The 22432-nt window shown below is 40.5% G+C and overlaps 1 protein-coding gene across 1 annotated transcript in view; it reads left to right on the forward strand.

The window, feature by feature from the left end:
• Window positions 1-22432, forward strand: part of LOC129698199 (TBC1 domain family member 8) — an 88240-nt gene that overhangs the window by 42508 nt on the left and 23300 nt on the right. Inside the window, 6 exon segments of the mRNA XM_055637160.1 lie at window positions 1735-1845; window positions 3698-3816; window positions 6830-7058; window positions 10799-11039; window positions 14226-14433; window positions 15212-15406. Of these exon segments, the coding sequence (XP_055493135.1) occupies window positions 1735-1845; window positions 3698-3816; window positions 6830-7058; window positions 10799-11039; window positions 14226-14433; window positions 15212-15406 (1103 nt within the window).

Below are 22432 nucleotides of genomic sequence, written 5' to 3' on the forward strand. Positions count from 1 at the left end.
GAGCTAACTATTAAAGGAAATACAAAGAAGGCTTCATGCCAGGACCTTTGGGATTTCTTTTTGTCAATGGCTTGGTTGAGTTTGAGCACATTAGAAGCTTTTAGAATTCCTGATCTTGTGATCTTAGTTTCAGCTCCATTTGCCCATTCAACCAATTTATTATGCTCTGCAATATCGATACTTGCTGGCTCTTTCTCGCGCATGCTCTTTCTTTAAAAAAAAATATTTTTGATGTCATTTCCTTCCTGGTTGGCAGTAACAAGGCACAATTGAATGGAATACTAAAAGTTTCGGGAGTGGCAGGCCTTTGTGAGAACAAAAACTTTGTGTGGAAATACACTCCCACTGGTCATGGTTAGTGTATCTGCCTTGTAACAGTGTAAATACAAGGAACTGCATTCAGATGCTGGTTATCAAAAAAGGCAAGGAATTAGAGTAACTCAGTGGATCATGCAGTGTCTCTGGAGAACGTAGATGGGCGACGTTTTGGGTTGGTATCTGAAAAAGGATCATGACCCAAAACATCCCTATTCATGTTCTCCAGAGGTGCTGCCTGTTCCGCTCCTTACTTCCAACACTTTTTTAGGAATGTGACACTCTGGAGTGTTGTCTGTAAGTGGTACCTGAAAATGTAACTTATTCAGGGGCTCCCTGGGATGCAATTGACCCGACTTACAAATGTTTAAGAAGGAACTGCAGATGCTGGAAAATCGAAGGTACACAAAAATGCTGGAGAAACTCAGCGGGTGCAGCAGCATCTATGGAGCGAAGGAAATAGGCAACGTTTCGGACCGAAACCCTTCTTCAGACCTTTAGTCTTTTTATGTACCTTACAAATTTTTAAAGTTAGTACTAACAATGATGTGCTTTATCGTATCACTCATGACTGGATAGAATAAATATCCCATTAGTTTCATTGTTGGGAGTTTTCGGCTGATTATTCAAAGAAATGTAAGAATTGCAAGCATGTGTAGGTGGAGCGACATGATATGGGTAGCTACAAAACATTGATGCTTTTATCTTGCAGAGAAATCAGCCTAAGGATAGTTGTCATGAATTAAATACTTGCGTAATCCAGGGTCTGCCTATAAACAGTAAAACTGATACTGCAGCACCCCCAGGACTGGCACCTTTCCCAGATTGGAGGATGTATTAATTAATACACCAACGTGCTTTTTAATCACTATTTTTTAGAGGTTATCGAGTAGTATAATCAATTTTCTAGGAAATCCGGTGCATTTAAAGGGAGTTTGGAGAATGGTGCCCTGATGACTTCAGGGAGTGTTAGCAACAAAGCAGGTTAACAGTTATTGGTTTAAATGCATTTATGAAAACATGAGAATTGAGACAGGACAACACTTGGTTTTAATGTACTGAGTGTTCGGAGGCTACCTCATGAATTATAGCCTACAACATTCTGCTTTTCATTTCATTCAGTATTTTATTGTTTACATTCAATTGTGATGATGCAGAATACTGAAATTCTGACAATTATAAAGTGTCAACATAACTAGGTTTGTTCAGTGAATTTTGGTTTGTGACGGTATATGTTATATATTTATCTTGTTGGTGTGCAGTGCCAGAAAAACAATATGAGAATATTCCCAATATGAGAAGAGCCTCAGTGTGTTTTCTCCTGATCTTCCTTGCTACAAGAGTGGAGAGGCAAAGTTTGTTGTTTTGGATGCTGCATGCTGAGAATATTAATATTAAAACACTTCTGTATGTTCTAAGGTCTGCTGGTGGGCGCTTTAGATGCTGTGCTCGACTCCAACGCACGTGTTGCACCTTTCCGAATTTTGCATCAGATGCCAGGATCGCAAGTGAACTGGGTCATTGCCTGTGGTATGTAAAACCTGTGTGATGCTTACAGTGCTAGCTAGCAAATTGTGTGGAACGGATCATGTTGCCATATGAAAGTACATAAAAGTAGTGCTCATTTTTAGAAAAGATCCTGGAGTTTATTTGTTGAATGCTATCTCTGACGTTCTGCAGAACCTGATATGATTTTGGTTTGTTCTCAAGGGATGCCTTTCCTGCCATAATCTCCCAGACTGTGGGAACATTGACTGAAACTGATCCTAAACTTCCTTTCATACTGATATCCTTTTACAATTATTCTTTACACGAGAAGTTCCTATTTCGCCCATTGAAAATATCCTCTGTTACCTCGCTTAAAGTTTATGACTATTTTTGGAATGTAAATTGTTTAAAGATTTCTACAAGCAAATTACTGTCACTTGAAACACCAAACTGTACAGCATAGGAACAGGCCCTTCGACTCGCAATGTGCAAACCAAACATAAGCATCCAGTCATACAGCATGGAAACTCGTCCTTGCCAACCTAGAGGCCCCATCTAAGCTAGTCCTATTTGCCTGCATTTGGCCCACATTCCTCTAAACCTTTCCTATCCATGTACCTCTTTGTGTCTGTTAAACACAGTTATAGTACCTGCCTCAACTCCATCCTCTGGCAGCTCGTTCCATATACCCACTACCCTCTGAGTGGAAAAAGTTGCATCTCGTGTTCCTATTAAATCTTGCCCTCACTTTAAAACAACATTCTCTGTCTTTAGATTCCCATACCCTGAACAAAAGACTGTGCATTCATTCACCCTCATGATTTTCTACACCACTATAAGATCGCCCAACAGTGTCTTGTACTCCAACGAATAATGTTCTAGCCTGCCCAACCTCTTCCTATAGCTCAGGCCCTCGAGTCTTGAGGCAACATAAATATTCTCCGCACCCTTTCCAGCTTAATGACATTAAATTAAACCAATCTCCCGGCCTGCACATGATCGATACTTCTCCATTCCCTGCATATCCATGTTCAATCTAAAAGCTCCTTCAATGCAACTATCGTAAATGCATTTAAAACCTGCCCCATACATCACCTTTTACATTTTGCCCTTCTCACTCTAAGGCTAGGCCCTCTAATCTTCATTTCCACTCTGCAAGAAAAATTCTGATCATCTAAACCATCCATGCCTTCCATAACTCTATAAACTTCGATTGAGTTTCTCTTCAACCTCCTCCATTCCTGAGAAAACTTCCGATTGCCCAACCTTGCAGCTAATACCCTTCTGTCTTGATGATAACAGGTGTCAGAGTTTATGGGGTAAAGGCAGAGGAAGGAGGGAGAGATAGAGCAGCCATGATTGAATGGCGGGGTAGACTTGATGGGCCGAATGGCCTAATTCTACCATTTCTTATGACCACATGACCCTCCAATCCAGGCAGCATTCATTAAACCTCTTCTGCAGCATGTAAGGTAGTATTTTGTTGTAAGAACAAATTTATGAAATACCTAATGTTATCTATTCCAATTAAGCAATAACCTTCTAATGGATATTCAAATTGTGTTGATGAGAAATTGCACGCTGATTGAATAGCTGCTTCCAAGGGAAGCAAGGACATAAAATCTCTGGCAACTGCTTTTATTTGTCATTTTACTTCCCGAGATCCCCTTGGGCAGGTGTTGAAGATCAGCATTGCCAGATGCAGTGAAATAATTAACATAACATGTCTATTTGCTGACGTAAGGAAGCTCATTGGAGAATGATGCTTAATTTTCTATTTTCACATTTTGGTGTCAGCATTTGGTCATAATGTTGAAGGGTACTTTCATTGTTGAACACAAAATATAAAAATGTAATTCCTGCCCTAACGTTTTTGCACATCTTTCTCTACAAGGGGCCACTGTGGAAGAAATCCAGCAACACTGGGAATGGTTAGAACAGAACCTTCTGCACACTCTTTCAGTATTTGACAATAAAGATGATGTTATCAATTTTGTTCATGGTAAAGTAAAGGTAAGAATAATCCAGCAATATCGAGAAGAATGCAATCGTTTGGATATGCACTTGGAGCTGGGGTGGGAGTGGATCAACCACTTGTTTAAATTGTGCTATATACTAATTTTTTTTTTTAAACTGTACTGATATTATTCTGCAACAATTGTGCAGAACTTTTAAGGACAAGGAAGCATAATTTATTCACTGTAAAGGTCGAAGCAAAAATTTAATTATAATGGAACAGCAGTTGAAAATAACTTAGATAATCAGCATTTTCACATCATTACCATTTTACGTAGTGCAGGAGAGTTGGTGTCCCCAACTTGAGTGCAATGGTCAATTTGTTCCTGCCACACAAGCAGTGTGTGCAGAAATGTGTAGTAGCCTTGGTTGAATTAGTTTTACTTTAAATAGGTTCTCAGCAATACATTTTGTGGTAATGCACACTGTTATATGTTGCATTGCACTTGTGTAAGAGCAACTGCAGGATTTTGTGAAAATGAACATGAGCCACAATAATGGTTAATATTTGCATTGTGCTCTTACTGTTAAATGCTGCTACATGAAGCATGGAATCATTGAGAATAATGGAGCAGATATTCTATTGGCCTAAAATTGCAGGTGGCATGCCCCTGGGTCACATTGCTTCTTGCAGCGCCAAACTGGCAGAACGTGTAATAAAGCTTTAGGAACAATAAAACTGTGTAATAAAGCTTTAAGAGCAATAAAACCTTTTTGACTTGGGCAGCCTGTTGTATTTCAGGATCACTTCCAGAGCTGGTGAGAGTCTGCCCCAAGATGAGGACTGCCAGGGTTGTTAAAACCTTGGATGTTAATTTAAAAAAAAAGAATCTTGAAACACAGGGGCACAGTGATGCAGCTGTAGAGTTGCTGCCTTACAGCACAAAGGACTCTGGTTTGATCCCGCCTACTTGCTGTCTGTACAGCATTTGTACGTTTCCCCTGTGAACTTTTTCCTTTTTTAAATCTTAAAGCAGAAAAATCAATTGAAATAATTAATAATGCATATTAAAAGCACAGCTACTGTACTTGCCTTTCTCTCTGGGAGCTAACATCTTTAATTCATTCAAATGGCAACTGTGGAGCTTGCAACAAGTTTAATTTGACTTCCACTCTGGTAGACGGTTGCCCTGGTGCTGTCCTGGAGGCACTCATTGGGGCGATGTGGGTAGAAAATGCCACTGCTTATTTATACCTCTCTGTGGAAATCAGGACTTCTGAGTATCTATGAAGGCAAGCCCATCTTTGGGGTTGGAACCCCAATCCATGTTGTGATGCAAGTTGGATGAAATTGGCACCATTGAGATTAAAGTTTGCAGCTGAAGCAGAGACCTAGAGTTTCTACTTGGATGTCAATCTAATTACTTGAAACTAAATTAATTGTGCTAAAAGGTTATAGAATTGTATCCAGAACTATCTACTCAAATTTTTGTAATGATTTTGCATGATTTTTATAATGTCCATTCATCAAGATTTATTTATACAGTTTTCCCCATCCATTCTGATCATGAAGATTGTTTTGTTCCAAACAAAAAACAATCAGGATAGGTTGAATAAGTTAGGTCTTTATTCTCTGGAGCGCAGAAGGTTAAGGGGGGGACCTGATAGAGGTCTTTAAAATGATGAGAGGGATAGACAGAGTTGATGTGGACAAGCTTTTCCCTTTGAGAATGGGGAAGATTCAAACAAGAGGACATGACTTCAGAATTAAGGGACAGAAGTTTAGGGGTAATATGAGGGGGATCTTCTTTACGCAGAGAGTGGTGGCGGTGTGGAATGAGCTCCCAGTGGAAGTGGTGGAGGCAGGTTCATTGGTATCATTTAAAAATAAAGTGGATAGGCATATGGATGAGAAGGGAATGGAGGGTTATGGTATGAGTGCAGGCAGGTGGGACTAAGGGGAAAAAAAAAAAATTGTTCGGCATGGACTTGTAGGGCCGAGATGGCCTGTTTCCGTGCTGTAATTGTTATATGGTTATATGTTATATGGTTAAACACTCTTTCATTTGTGTTTTTGTTTGCATTTTGGGCAACCAGTTTTATACTCTGTACCCCAGAACAAGGGGTCACAGTTTATGGATAAGGGGGAAATCTTTTAGGACCGAGATGAGGAAAACATTTTTCACACAGAGAGTGGTGAATCTCTGGAATTCTCTGCCACAGAAGGTAGTTGAGGCCAGTTCATTGGCTATATTTAAGAGGGAGTTAGATGTGGCCGTTGTGGCTAAAGAGATCAGGGGGTATGGAGAGAAGGCAGGTACAGGGTACCGAGTTGGATGATCAGCCATGATCATATTGAATGGCGGTGCAGGCTCGAAGGACCGAATGGCCTACTCCTGCACATATTTTCTATGTTTCTATGGTGTTGAGTAGAAATGAGGGTAAATCTCAGCAAAACTCACACATCCAGCAAATCTTGACTTGAATTTGCCAATTGCAACCCAGCAAGAAAAAATAACAAATTATTTCACGAGGTGTTATTGCATTCGGTAATTGCTTATGAAATAGCAATATTTACAAAAAAAGATTGTGTCCCTTGTCTTTCATGTATAGATTTTGAGCATGTGTGAAATATTTTGTGTTGTAATCATATTTATTTAATTGTCTATGTGTATAATGTGAGGCTAACTACTAACTTGATCAACAAGTACATCTTGGAGAACTTTAATTAGTACGACACTGAAATATTCAATAACTAACGAAAAAGCAAAAAAATTAACGCTGCTGTAAATCTGAGAAACAAAGTACCTGGAAGGCTCAACAGGCCTGGCAATATCTCTGGAGAAAGATTCTGGGGCTTTTTCTCTCTCTCCCTTGCATGCACAGATGCCGCCTGTCCCAAGTATTTCCTGCACTTTGTCCTTCAATAAATAAAACGTCAATTTTTAATTGCAGCTAAAATATGACAAGTTCAGGGTCACAAGTTTGTACCAGAATAACAGTGAAGTGGAAAATGTAGCTTCCTTTTGCATTGATGTTTCCTTACAATTTTATAAATCTGTTTGATCAGGGGCTTATAGCAGAAGAAACCAGGAGCAAATTGGCAGAACAAGAGGAAGACCCCGAGAAATTCCGGGAGGCTTTGGTAAAATTTGAGACGAGGTTTAATTTCCCAGACTTGGAAAAGTTGGTGACTTATTATTCGTGTTGTTGCTGGAAAGGGCGGGTTCCTCGACAAGGTTGGATTTATCTCAGCATCAACCATCTCTGTTTCTATTCGTTTCTGCTCGGCAAAGAAGGTAAGAATAGATGACTAATGCAAGTATGTTGACTGTAAGGGAAGCTTTTTTCCTGACTTTAGAGCTTTGGCGTGTAATGCTTGAGATGACAGGTACACGGATATGAGATTAAAATGTTGTTTATCATCCAATTATGTATTAAAATTTAATATTTATTAAAAACAAAAGATGGACACAAGCTGGAGTAACTCAGCGGGACACGCAGCATCTCTTAAGAGAAGGAATGTGGGTGATGTTTTGGGTTGACCCTTCTTCAGACTTCAAATACTTCTTCCCACTGCAATTTGAATCAACTATTAACCTAGTGATCTTGCATACATCACCAAGCACTTTCTCAACTCATTGTAGAGGAAAGTAAAAAGAGGTCATTGGGAATGTTATTTGATCAGTTGGCTTGTGAGTAAATCACTTTGGCAGGGGGAGGAACCAAACTTATTTTTTCTATTCATTGAGAGCAAGGAAGCTTAGATTGGTGTTTTGATTGATTTGCCTAAATTGCAAAAAGTATCTTGTTAATCAAAAATGTTGTCCCTGCTTAAAACAGTTTAATTATAAAAGTGATTGTTGAGAAAGTGAAGGTAGACAAATACTGGAGAACCTCAGCGGGCGAGGCAGCGTCTACGGAGCTAAGGAAATAGGTGACAAGGTAAAGCGACAAGTGTAGCATTTTCTGCGGTCGCAAGGGAAAGTGCCAGGAGAGGGGGTGGTTTGGGTGGGAAGGGACGAATTGACCAGGGAATTACGGAGGGAGCGGTCTCGGCGGAAAGCAGACGGGACGAGATGGAAAGATGTGGCAAGTGGGGTGATCCCGTTGGAGGTGGCGAAAATGTCAGAGAATTATTTGTTGCATGTGACGGCTGGTAGGGTGGAAGGTGAGGACAAGGGGGAGTCTGCCCTTGTTATGCGTGGGGGTGATGGGGAGTGAGAGCAAAGTTACGGGATATACAAGAGACTCTGATGAGAGCCTCATCTATAGTAGAAGAGGGGAACCCCTGTTCCCTGAGGAATGAGGACATCTCCGATGCCCTGGTTTGGAAGTGAAGTCACAGCAATTGAAAATAGTTCATATTCCATTACAAAAAATATTTTCAGTAATAATGCTGCTGGATGTCAATTAATGCATACAGTAGCACAAACAGAGGAAATTGGGTTTGAACTTGAACCCATTTCTGAGGAGCTGTGGAGGAAGAGGCTGGAAGCTGAGAAGGAGGCAACATTCAGGGCAGTTCTATGAGGAAGGGTTCACTGTGAAGGTTAGCTGCTGGGAATGTTGGGGAGAAGGGTTCAGTAGTTCAAGGGTTTGATCAGTGTTTGAGAGAGGTGCAATTTGGTCTCGTCGACAGATTGAGTGGATTAAGTTGTCTGGGGTGAGTGGTGTTGGGAGCTGTGACATTTGCTTTGCTTCCAATGGATATTTTTATGAATACAATACAATTGGTGCATCAGTGTACATGTACAATCAAACCGGTAGAACCTGTTTACAATACACCAATGCTGCTCCTGTTTCCTCTTTAAACAATAAACATCCATGAAATGAGAGGCTGCAACACAGGACCCAGCCCCTTGGTGACCAGTGGCAGCAGGGTCATTATTCTGTGGTGCTCCAGCACAAAACCCTTACACTGGCTTTGCTGGAACATGAGAAGGGGACTCTCGACCAGGGGTTCCCAACCTTTCTCGTCCCGTTTACCCCTGGCAGCTTTAATAGCACATAACAATGTTATTTCACTTATTTATGAACAACTAATGATGAACAGATCCCAGAACCAAACGCAAGTCAGTCAATGAGAAAAAATATGTACAAATCCAGAATCAACAAATTTACCCTCTGGGTAGGTGAAATTTACCTCCTGGTGGTAAATTTATCCCAGGTTGGGAACCCTAGCTCTAGACTTTAGCTTCCTGAGTTTGATTCCCAGTGCTAGCCTACAGCTTGCGTAGGGAAAATCTTTTTAAGTCAAGCTGATAAAGGTTTCATGAGCACTCGACACGCTAGAGACTGAGAACACACACGATACACCAGGCCCTATAAATGTAGAAAGGGAAATGATACAGACATGAAAAGATGGGTGTGATGACAGAAGGAAACTGGGATTAACTGGGAAATAATTTGTTTTTTTTACTGCATTTGTGGGGGAGGAAAGTGCGAGATGAAATAATAACTATTCCGTCCAACTGTCCACCTACTTTAATGGCATATTTACATAGCGTGTACAAAACTGTTTTAGCATCCTATTGTTCATTTGGCAGGAAAAGGCTTGCAATGATGAATTGGGGAAAGGCTGACGTAATGACACAGGGGAGTTTATGTTATAACAGTCTGGGGAATACTGATCAGGAGCCAAGGTAATTGTGGGAATATGGTTAAGTATATTGTTAACATGCACAGAAGCTTAAATTCCAGGTCCTATGCGTGCAAAACAAATAATATTTCCCCTCTTTATATATGATTAATTAGATGCAGGAGCAGCTACTGAAAAGTATTGTCGGCACCAGGACATCCTAGGATGTGAGGTTTAAATACAAATAGTAGCAAGGATTTTGCCTGAAGCCCATGCCCAATGGATATTTTCTTCCGATAGTATGCAAAGAAATTGGTCAATTCTCCTTTTAATATGCTTAAAATTAATGTTGAATAATTAAGATTCCATGTATCACCATCATAATAAGTCTGGTTTGTTGCTGGGAGGTAAAGCACTTGTCTTATTCCATATACATTGTCAGAAAATCTTCACAAACAGCGCAGTTATGTATTGGGATCATTCCCGTTGAATAACTGTAGCCCCACCTCCACCCCTTGGTTCTATGACTATTTGGTTCTGAGAGGAGGGACGGGATGATTTTGTTTTAAATCACCTGTTTCACTTTTTGTTTCTGAACTGGCCAGGAGTTTTGCCATGCTAGTTCCTTGTAGATATAGCATTGCATTTTCTTCTGAGGTGATTGGAATGTTGACAGATAATTTACCTTCTTGTTTGGTTGATATAGCCCCTTTATAGACCCTTTGGATGAAATCTACAATTACATTGAGTTAATTCTGTGGAATTCTCTGCCTCAGAATGCGGTGGAGGCGGAGGATTCCACAGAATTCCCCTTCTCTCCCCCCCCCCCCCCCCCCCCCCCCCCCCCCCCCCCACGTGGCCAGTCAGTCGATCCAGCTCGAGGCTTTCCAGGGAAGTGCCCTCGAGCTTGAAGGTCGAAGACACTCTTCTGGACTCGCGGATTAGGTCGCCCAAGTGGGACAGCCCCTTAACAATCATTGGTATATTTCCAGAATAATCACCTAGGTTGACGTAATCACCTGGGTTTTTCTGAACTGGCCCACTCGTCCTTCAGTCTGCTGCAGGGTTTCAAATCAAACATCTGTCCATTTCCCTCCACTGCTGCTGCCTGACCCTCTGAGTTCTTCCTGCACTTTGCGTTTTTGTCAAGATATCAGCATCTGCAGTTTCTTGTGTCTCCTGTCATGAAGTAGAATGTAATAATAACTGATGCAGTGGTCAAGTAAATGCACAAATAAGATAACTCGCCATTTATCCCCACTGCTAATGTTTCCCTCCCATTTAATCATTTGCCGATGGTTAGGGCTTCCTTTATGATGTACTGTTGGGTAAATGTATCTCCTTAAATACTTAAGTGTTTTTAATTCATGTATGGTAGATGCTGCTAAATTAGTTTGACCAGTTTTTTAGAGGTAGTTTGAAAGCAGCAGTCCTGAATTTTACACTTTGTTATTTCAGTGAAACTTGTTGTGCCCTGGGCTGATGTGAAGAAGCTGGAAAGGACTTCAAACACTCTCATCACAGAAATAATCAGAGTGACCACTCAAAGTAAAGAGCGTGATTTCTCCATGTTCCTTAACATCGATGAAACTTTCAGACTTATGGAGCTGTTGGCCGATGTGACTATTCGAAGGCTGCTGGACAATGAGGCATTTGAATTAGATCCATCTTTACAAGAACCAACACAAATTACAAAAAAGTAAGAAATGTTACTTCATTTTAACTAACTGAACAACCTGTATATATATATATATATATTTATTGAATGACTATCATTTTAGTGGATAGATGAACAATCATCTGCTGAGACATTTTGCAAACTTAAGATCATATTCATGTTTGCATTAATTTGCATGTTCATTGAATAAATATTTAACGTTTTGCTTTGTATTGTGCCAGTGTGACGGTGCAGGAAGCACTAAATGAATCTTGTGTGGATTTGCACTGTAACCTATTCATTTTCTGGGATCTGGGCATGACTGGCGGGACAGCATTTACTGTCCATCCCTAATTGCACATGAAGCTGGTGGCCTTGAACCGCTCCTGTTGAAAATAAATTTGTGTTGAGTTGGACGTCCCAGGATTTGAGATTGGTGGCAATGAAGAAACTGCAAAATGTTTCCGAATCGGGATGGCGTGTGCCTTGTAGTAGAAGGGGAATGTGTTTGTGCAGATCATAAGTGATTGGAGTAGAATTGGGCCATTTGTCCCATCAAGTCTACTCTGCCATTCAATCATGGATGATCTATCTCTCCCACCTAACCCCATTCTCCTGCCTTCTCCCCATAACCTCTGACACCTGTACTAATCAACAATCTATCTACCTCTGTCTTAAAAATATCCACTGACTTTTCCTCCACGGCCTTCTGTGGCAAGGAATTCCACAAGAGTGTACCCATGCCCTATCCTTCTCCAAGGTAGAGGTTGTAAGTTTTGGCCTATGTTACACAAATTAGTAACTGCAATGCATTTTCCACATGGTACACACTTTTTCCCAACCATTTTTTGGCCATGCCCCACACACTTTAGACACTGGCAGTGGTGGACAGGGGATTGAATGCTTAAGTATACAGGGAGCCATTCAAGCAGGTAGCTTTGTTCTGCACTGTCGGGCTTTGTGTGTGTTAGAGCTGGTTAATGGGGCCAGCGAGCCATGACCTCTACCCCAGTCAATGTGTCCACTTCTTTGCAGAGTATTAACGGCAATCCCGTCGCACAGCACGCAGTTGTGAAACTAGCAGCTGCTGTGGAGACACAGATGAAGACCATGTGGTCTGGCTGATTCCATGCTGTATCGCATGGATCCAGCTGCAGCTGTGCTCTCTGCCTCTCAGGACCAGCCTGGTGATGTGAAATGACAGCTGCAGCATTGGGGAGAAGCTTGATCTCATCAAGGAGCTGAGATGAAATTTGTAAACCCGTCGCTGCTCTCAGCAGATACGGAGTTTGTACTCGTGGGAAAGGATAATAAAACATATTCAACAACTATTAGAAACATAGAAAAATAGGTGCAGGAGGCGACCATTCGGCCCTTCGAGGCATTCATTGTGATCATGGCTGATCGTCCCCAATCAATAACCCGTGCCTACCTTCTCCTCATATCCTTTGATTCCACTAGCCCCTAGAGCCATCCAACTCTCTCTCAAATCCATCCATTGACTTGGCCTCCACTGCCTTCTGTGGCAGGGAATTCCACAAATTCACAACTCTCTGAGTGAAAAAGTTTTTTCTCACCTCAGTCTTAAATGGCTTCCCCTTTAATCTAAGACTGTGGCCCCTGGTTCTGGACTCGCCCAACATTGGGAACATTTTTCCTGCATCTAGCTTGTCCAGTCCTTTTATAATGTTATATGTTTCTATAAGCTCCCCCCTCATCCATCTAAACTTCAGTGAATGCAAGCCTAGTCTTTTCAATCTTTCCTCGTATGACAGTCCCGCCATCCCAGGGATCAATCTTGTGAACCTACGCAGCATTGCCTCAATCACAAGGATGTCCTTCCTCAAATTAGGACACAATGCTCTAGATGTGGTATCACCAGAGCCCTATACAACTGCAGAAGAACCTCTTTACTCCTATACTGAAATCCTCTTGCTCCTATACTGAAATTATTGAGCTTCTTGTGATTCACAGTGGGGATGCTTTGTGCGCAAATTTTACTTCTGCAGCTGCTGATGAGGACTCGAGGAGGTCATTCTTCTATTGGAAGAAAAACATAGTAGGCAGGAACTTGGTTATTTCCTCAAGGAGCAAGAATTATGCATCTTGACCAATGTCTTCAACGTGGGCTGATGCCTCTGTTTGTGCAGTGAGCTGACTGAGAGTGAAGACAGGAAGGATGACACACCTGGAGGGTGAATCAATGGTGGACTGGTCTGAGTCAGCATATCATTAGATACGAGACAACAGTCATCTGGTGTGCAAGTTGAGGCTGATTCCCTCTTTCCAATTATAAATGATTCTGAGCGCATGGGCACTGTTGAAATGAGGAGTGTTGACATTAATGAGGCAGCTGCTACCATATTGCAGTACGTATTGTGAAAGGTGTAAGCACACTCTGAACTTTGAAAGATTTTTAACCAGCCCAGTCAGGTCTTCTGATGTCTACATTAGTGTCTTTGTTAAATAGACACAAATGTAATAAAGACTAAGTTCATGAGGGTTAGAATAGTGTCTTGTTTTTAAGCCACCTTGCATTTTGATCGCCTCCCCGCCCTTATGTTGATTGGTCTGTGTTAAGACAGTGCCTCTGGTGTTTCTCAGGAGGCAAAAGATTTTTAACAAGAATTTCTGCTGTTTATGGCAATACTGTGCCCTCTCCTGGAAAAGTTTATATATACCAACTATTAATAGATCAGGGATACAATGGCACGGAAACACAAGAGACAACTGATGCTGGAATCTTCAGCAAAAAACTAAGTGAAGAAGGGTCCTGACCCAAAACATGGTCTGTCCATTTCACTCCACAGATGCTGCCAGGCCGGCCTGCTGCGTTCCTTCAGCACTCCATATTTTGCCCATCGTTGGTAAACTCTACTGTTAGCTTACTGATGTAATGTCAATGTTGTGAGGGTGGCGTTGATGAGATTGAGTGGTAATAGTTGTACTTCATTGGCTTACCACAAAATTGATATGTGATTTCTATGAATGTAAGGTCACAGTCTAAATTCCAAACTGTACATTCAAATTGTAAATGAAAATAAATTAAAAAAAAATACTCCATCTCTCTGCAACTTAGAATTAACTTGTTTTCTCTCTTTCCCAATTTAGGTGAAGCTGCTTCAACCTGAAACGTTAACTATTTTAATGTCTGACAAGCTGCATGTTTCCAACACTTCCTGGTTTTGTACATTTGAACTGATTTGTAACGTGTTTATTTTACTCTAGGGATCTTGAAGCTAGGATCCATACAGAGTATTTCCGGGCTTGTTTCAGACTTCCGCGGGTGGAAAATTTGGACAAGATAGTAGACTGCTTCCTGTGGACACCTTATAGCCAGTGCCATACTGCTGGGAAGTTGTATACATCTGAAAATTACATCTGCTTTGCCAGCAAGGAGGAAGGTAGCTGCAATGTAATCGTTCCACTCCAAGAGGTATTGTACACATTGTCCACTGAAGACCTCAATGTCTTGGTCACCTTTGCTTTAAAATTGTATAACCATGTGATTATTTTGGTAGATCTGTCAAAGATGTATTATTTAATCTGCGCTATTTAATTCTTGAACACGCATCAATATACTTGCTCATTGTACAAAATTTGTTTGGAAGATAAATCCTAACTTTTTGTTCTGCAAGCTGAATCTACAGTTAAGAAAGAAATTCTAGAAAATTAACCAATATCTTTCCACCTCAAACATGTTTCGCGTCACTTCTTAACTAGCAAGTTAGGATGCTGAAAGAGGAAGAGAAGGAACAAATAAATAATCTAAGCTGAAGCTGAGGTGACCCTTCCAGAAATTTGACCTGTTTACAAAATCATTGCATTCCTTTATAGCCCAGTTAATTTTTCCATAGTTCTGTGCACTCTGAAACTGAAATCTTAAAATATCAGAGGCAAATTTGTTTAACAAATGTGATCTTTACATAACTATACAGGTGTGGTGCTCCACTCAAGGACTGTGCATTGATATATTTTGTTACATTTTAAAATAAAAATTATTTTGACACTCTTCTGAACTTGAGGTATTTTTGTTGCCATTCTGATTTGCTGATAAAGAGGATGCAAAAAATGTTTGAGGTGGAAACATTGGTTGAGTTTCTTGACTGTAGATCTGCACTGATCATCTAGATAAGAACAGTTTAATCTTGGTTTATTCTTGTTGTTTCTGTGGTTATCAACAGTTCTGGCACATGTTTGTTTTTCATTTACAGGTGGTTACCGTGGAGAAAATAGAGGACACTAGTCTCCTCCCCAATCCAATAATTGTAGGTGTTAAAAGTAAGAGGGTCTTTCAGTTTACAGAGATTGAAAATAGAGATCACTTGGCAGAACAGCTAAGCAAACGACTTCAACTTTTAAGAGGGGAAAAGCCCAGTGGTCTTGAAACATCTGGAGTTAAAGAAATGGTACAGTTGACCTTTTATACTTATTGCTTTGCATTTATGGTTTTGTATAGCAGCTAATCCAACAACATTCCTTCCACCAAAAGTAAAAATGTAATAGCACATATCTTTTTAAACAAACAAACAAAATGCCCAATACAAGACTGGCTGTGATGTATTGCATAAGTGCAATATGACTATGGAGTGTGGTAGCAATGAAGATTAGAGAGATGATTTTAGCTAATCCCAATTCTCAAAGAGGCCAAGGAGCACTGTCCACTGCCCAGTCCATCACAGGTACTAACCTCTCCCAACATCAAGGGATCACGTGAGTTACTGCCTTTTTGAGGTAGTACCTCAAAGGCAGCCAGCATCATCAGAGACCCACACATTCTTGGCCACACTCATTTCATTCCTGCCATCGGGAAGAAGGTATAGGAGCCTGAAAAATGTAACATCCAGGTTCAGGAACAGCTGCTTCCCTACAACCATCAGGTTATTAAACCATACAACCTCCAAATAGGCTCAGAACTACACAGTCTTGGGGGCATTATTTTTGACTTTGCACTATTGTTTGTTTATTTGTCAGTTTTTCTTTGTACAGAACTTTTTTTTATTGTTTATTATGGTTCTTATAGAGTACTTTCGTTGCGCTGCTGCATTTTATTCTTCCATTTCGAGACATATGAAGTCAAGTCAAGTTTATTTGTCACATACACATACGAGATGTGCAGTGGAATTTATGGCTATATGTTGGATTTAGCTTTGCACAATGTATAACCTTGAAATATCACGCAGTGAAAAAGAGCCATTTGCTATATTACATAATAAATAATAGAAGGAAAAACGTTCTGTAGAGTTAGTCCCTGGTGAGATAGGCGTTTACAGTCCGAATTGCCTCTGGGAAGAAACTCCTTCTCAACCTCTCCGTTCTCACCGCATGGCAACGGAGGCGTTTGCCTGACCGTAGCAGCTGGAACAGTCCGTTGCAGGGGTGGAAGGGGTCTCTCATGATTTTGATTGCTCTGGAGTTGCACCTCCTGTTGTATAGTTCCTGCAGGGGGGTGAGTGAAGTTCCCATAGTGCGTTCGGCCGAACGCACTACTCTCTGCAGAGCCTTCTTGTCCTTGGCAGAGCAATTCCCAAACCAGATGGTAATGGTAATGACAATAAAACAATCTTGACTCCCAGTTCTAATGAGATGCACAAAGCATTTGGAACTAACTGGATGTCTGGCAGTGTATGTGTGCACAAGATTGGGTTTTGTTGAAACCTTTGGCTCTTGTTATGTGAATGGCTTGAGTTCTCTAGCACTCTCACAACTCTTAATTGCTTTGATTGAAGGTATAGGGGAGAGTAAAGAAAGAAACAATTTTATCAGGCTCCAAATAAAGAGTGACCACATTTGACCAGTGGAATTTATGGCCATATGTTGGATTTAGCTTTGCACAATGTATAACCTTGAAATATCACGCAGTGAAAAAGAGCCATTTGCTACCAGTACTTTAACTTAAAAACGCTCTCATTTGTCATGTGTGAAAATCGGACAGAATAATTAAATGCAGTGCAGTTTTAGCTTGCGCTTACAATCAGTAAAATAATTCATGGGAATTACTTAAACTTAAAATGCAATGCTTGAAACGACCAATTAAATGTGTTAGTTTACTTGAGTACAACTTGGAAACTCATTTACTGAAGTCGTGAGAAAATGGTGTATTTTATGGCAACAAAATTGATGCTTACAACAAAAAGCAGTGAAAATCTGGTAGCAGTAGTGAAAATCATGTCAACATACAGAAAACTGGAAAACCTTTCATAGATTATGTAGACATGCATGGCTGTGGCTGAAAAACACTGTGTGAGACAGCTGGTATCTCTGCTGACTGCACTGTACTGGTAAGTGGGGATTATTTTAATGCGCCAATACTATAATATTTATAAATCCTCTAAAAGTAAGCAATTTGTTACAGGCACATGTACATTTTGCAATTTGATATGTGTAGTCAAAGCAGGATTTTTTTTTAGTTTAGAGATACAGCATTGAAACAGACCATTCATCCCATTGAATCCTTGCAGACCATTAATCACCAGTTCACACCAGTTCTATGTTATCCCACTTGCTCATCTATTCTTTTACTTACATTTACTTACAAAATTCTTAAGGGGTTGGACAGGCTAGATGCAGGAAGATTGCTCCCGATGTTGGGGAAGTCCAGGACAAGGGGTCACAGCTTAAGGATAAGGGGGAAATCCTTTAAAACCGAGATGAGAAGAACTTTTTTCACACAGAGAGTGGTGAATCTCTGGAACTCTCTGCCGCAGAGGGTAGTTGAGGCCAGTTCATTGGCTATATTTAAGAGGGAGTTAGATGTGGCCCTTGTGGCTAAGGGGATCAGGGGGTATGGAGAGAAGGCAGGTACGGGATACTGAGTTGGATGATCAGCCATGATCATATTGAATGGCGGTGCAGGCTCGAAGGGCCGAATGGCCTACTCCTGCACCTAATTTCTATGTTTCTATTTTCTACACACTCGGGGCAATTTGTAGAGGCCAATTAACCTGCACATCTTTGGGATGTAGGTAGAAACTGAAGCACCTGGAGGAAACCCACGTAGTCACAGGGAGAACGTGCAAACTCTACATAGGCAGCACACGAGGTCAGGATCGAACCTGGGTCTCTGGCGCTGTGAGGCAGCCGCTCTACCAGCAACGACAGTGTTGCTTTTCTGTGAGACATGAAATTTCAGTTCATAGGAAATACTGTAGTTGAAATATATATTTCCTTTTCTCCATAGGGAATCCTTTATCCATGTCCAAGTTTTGGATAACATGAATAAAGTGGGAGGGAACATAGAAACATAAAAAAAATAGGTGCAGGAGTAGGCCATTCGGCCCTTCGAGCCTGCACCGCCATGGCTGATCATCCAACTCGGTATCCTGTACCTGCCTTCTCTCCATACCCCCTGATACCTTTAGCCACAAGGGCCACATCTAACTCCCTCTTAAATATATCCAAAGAACTGGCCTCAACTACCTTCTGTGGCAGAGAATTCCAGAGATTCACCACTCTCTGTGTGAAAACCACTTTCTCTCTGCCTGAAGAGGAATTTGAGATGTTCCCACTGCATAAGACATTTTCACATATTGTGCTGTGTCCACTATATGTGAAGGAGCCTCAACACAGTGAACAAATTGTTCCCAGGGAAAGAATACATTCATTAGAACAGAGCAGCTCGTGCATGAAATAAATTGTCCAGGTGCACCGTAGCATTAGATTGTATGGATGCTGCTGTTAGGACAGGTTGACTCCAGTTAATCAATTACCCTGCTATCTAGATTTGACTATCATTCACTGCTCCAAATGTCAGCTTGTGTAAGGGCTGATGTGATTAAGGTTCTTGCATGTGGCAGACTTTGCAACTATTCCTACGTTTATTTTGTAAATTATACACATGGTCTAAATGTGTGTTTAGTTTATAATAATAATCCAAGATGCATTGAACAAAGTGCAGTGAAATCGTCTACGATATTTTGAAATAAAACATTTACGTAACGTTCTGGGTGGATTTATGATGTTCGGTGCATTTGTCGTTAGAAACCGATATCCATTACAAAATTACACATGCGCCATCAGTGGAAAAATGATCTTGTGTTCTGTACTCATCAACTTCATCTCAAAACTGGTTTCTGCATTTAAAATAGATTTTCCTCAAAGTTTATAACTGCAAACCTTCCTGTTGCATTTATTTGGTTCCTTGTTTTTAATTTTTAATTTAAGCAAAGCAGGGTTTGGTAAATGCCCACGGTCAAATGTTTTATGACAATTTCCCTCCAGGGATGAATAAAGTTCTATTGTCTGGGCATAAAAAGAGTCTCTGGAATAGCTTGCAACAACTGGAGATATGGTCACTTCATTTGGAATAGGCCAAAGGCAAAATCATATATGTCTGTTGAAAAAGCATCGAGGCTTGATCAATCAGAGATGCATTCATTGTCTGAAATGTAAAATCATTTGCAAGCTTTTATTTACCTCATCAAATGGATTGGAATAGATCAAAATTCACTGTTTAACCCATTGAGCTAAAAGGAGTGCGATTAGAGCCAACAACTGATTTGGATAGAAACGCTCATAACTGCAGATGCTTTACAAATAAAAACACAATGCTGGAGTAATTCAGCAGGCTAGTTGAGTGACTACTTTAACAATGGTCCATTTAAAGATGAACTTAGCAGTTGGCAAATCATTTTTGCCATGTTGAGATGTATGTTATTTTGCCAAAATATCTCCCGTGTCTTTATCTAGATGGAAATCAAACTAGCTACATAATATTTGACGCTGTCAAAATAATTAAACTGTTGCCAGTGGGTGGGTGATGCAATGATGCAAGGTTCATGGGACCTCGAATTGTAGTATATTTCAGAAGAGCTTGAATGGAAACATGAATTTCCACTTGCCTTTTGAAATGAGATTGCAAATAGTGTAGGATCCTTGATTCAGCAGAAACGGCATGTAAAAATGTTATGTCACAGAATTAGTTTTTCCATTTACATTTGTACTCTATTCCTGAATGATTAGTGATGAACAATTTGCAGCAGTTGTTCCAAACCCCTCATTTCCAGTTCATTTCCTAGAAGCACACGGGAATCACGGAAGTGTTCCACATACACACCACGAGTGCAGGAACAATTGCTGTTCTTTTTTCAGAAGCAAGTTTGGAAGCAAAAATAGTTTTATGGTCAGGTTTTAGTTTAAGGCATGAAACAAATCACCTTTCTAGTAGCACCTTTCCCTTTTGTAGGCTGTTGGAGATGTCTGTGTGGCTAAATAATCTAGTTCTTAACTTCCAAGCAATTCAGCAGGTTAGATCAGCATAGCTGACAGCTTTAAATTAAAACTTGGGCAATTAATTCCAACTTGGCATCCCCTGGCAGTACTGCACATTCAAAAAATAAGGAATTCAATTCAGAAAGATCATTGACCAGCAACTTCTGTTCTGTTCAGCAAGTTCTGTTCCTCTTCCCACAGTTGCAAATTGACTTGCTGAATATTTAGAGCATTTTGTTTTTTACATCATATTTCCAGAATCTGCATGTTGCTTCCTGTTTTATCCATGGAGTTCACTAGTATAATGCTGGTGATGATACTTTACACAATCTCCATCCCGTTACATCTTCCCCGGCACCATATCCTGCTGTACCTATCCAGCTGCTCAGTTTGCATTTTTTTTACTGTTTACGAACTGTTTCACATTTCTGCCATTCTGTGGATGAAGATTTGTTTTGATAATGAATTGAATAATCCATCATGCAGCTCTCCAGTAACAGGTCAACACTCATCTTCTGGAGAAACAAGGAACTGCAGATGCTGGTTTGCACAAGAATACACAAAGTACTGGAATAACTCAGCGGTTGAGGCAGCATCTCTGGAGAACATGAATATGTGACGTTTTAGGTCAGGAGCTTTTATCAGGCTGAACAGTTCTGGCCCAAAACATCACATATCTGTGTTCTCCCGAAATGCTGCCTGACCCTCTGAGTTACTCCAGTGCTTCATGTCCTTCAGTGGTCTTCTGGAATTGGGATGTCAGTCTCTGTGTCATTCTTGGACAAGCTAAGTATACAGCCAGCTGTGCAGAGACTAGACAGGTGCGCTGTTTGCTGCACAGCCCAGAAACCTGAAGCTTGTACACCAAGAGCATAATCGCACCAAGCTCATCCCAATATTTCTCTTACACGAGAGCGGTATGCTGATTTTATTGGACTAGACAAACTCTCAGACATGAACTGTTGCTCTTCAACTCCACTGCTCCTTCCGATAATCAGATGTGTAGTGCACTTGTAATTGTTTCTAGATGCTTGTGATATGGCACTTATTTATTTATTTTGTTTTCTTTTTCTTGGGCACAGAGATCAAGCAAAGAAAAAATTAACTGTAAATTTCACTAATTTGATTTTAGTTTAGTTATTGCAGTACATTTCACAATTTAAATTGTATATAGGCTACAACCCTGTTATGACTGTTCGATAATGGAAATTTGCCCTTGCAGGATTCACAAACCACTACTCAAAATTTAATGCAGAGTAAAATTTGCTTTAATGCGATTTATGTCAAAGTACATAGATGAACACCATTTACATTTTCAGTTTGCATTTCCTGCTGCATGCACTGTTGACCATATAACCATATAACAATTTACAGCATGGAAACAGGCCATCTCGACTCTAGTCCGTGCCGAACACATATTCTCCCCTAGTCCCATATACCTGCGCTCAGACCATAACCTTCCATTCCCTTCCCGTCCATATAACTATCCAATTTATTTTTAAATGATAAAAACGAACCTGCCTCCACCACCTTCACTGGAAGCTCATTCTGCACAGCCACCACTCTCTGAGTAAAGAAGTTCCCCCTCATGTTACCCCTAAACTTCAGTCCCTTAATTCTCAAGTCATGTCCCCTTGTTTGAATCTTCCCTACTCTCAGTGGGAAAAGCTTTTCCACGTCAACTCTGTCTATCCCTCTCATCATTTTAAAAACCTCTATCAAGTCCCCCCTTAACCTTCTGCGCTCCAAAGAATAAAGCCCCAACTTGTTCAACCTTTCTCTGTAACTGACAATGCTTCATGTTACAGAAAATCACAATGCTAATCTTTTTCTAGTAACGCATTCCCTCCCAATCCCGTAACATAGGGAGTCTATGTATTGGAAACAATATGTTTCGGAATATCGGTTGATCTAATTCCTGTAATCTAAATGCTAATGAAATGGATCAAACCTGCTAGTCTTGTGACTTTTGGTTTCACATTAATGTAGAATTTTAATTTTCCGCTTGCAAGTATTGGAAAATAATCTACTGCAGTGCCAAATTTGAATACTTTAAAAAAATTAAAAATGGTTTAAGTCTGTGCCAGCTATATTTTCTGGAAAGTGATCCTCAAGAAAAACACATGGCAAAGAAATGTTTTCAACATAGCACATAGAACAAAACAACACAAGAACACTTCCTTCGGCCCACAATGTCTTTGCCGAACATAATGCCAAGACCATCA

Source organism: Leucoraja erinacea, chromosome 6, assembly GCF_028641065.1.
Source record: "Leucoraja erinacea ecotype New England chromosome 6, Leri_hhj_1, whole genome shotgun sequence".
In the NCBI taxonomy this organism is placed as follows: Eukaryota; Metazoa; Chordata; class Chondrichthyes; order Rajiformes; family Rajidae; genus Leucoraja; species Leucoraja erinaceus.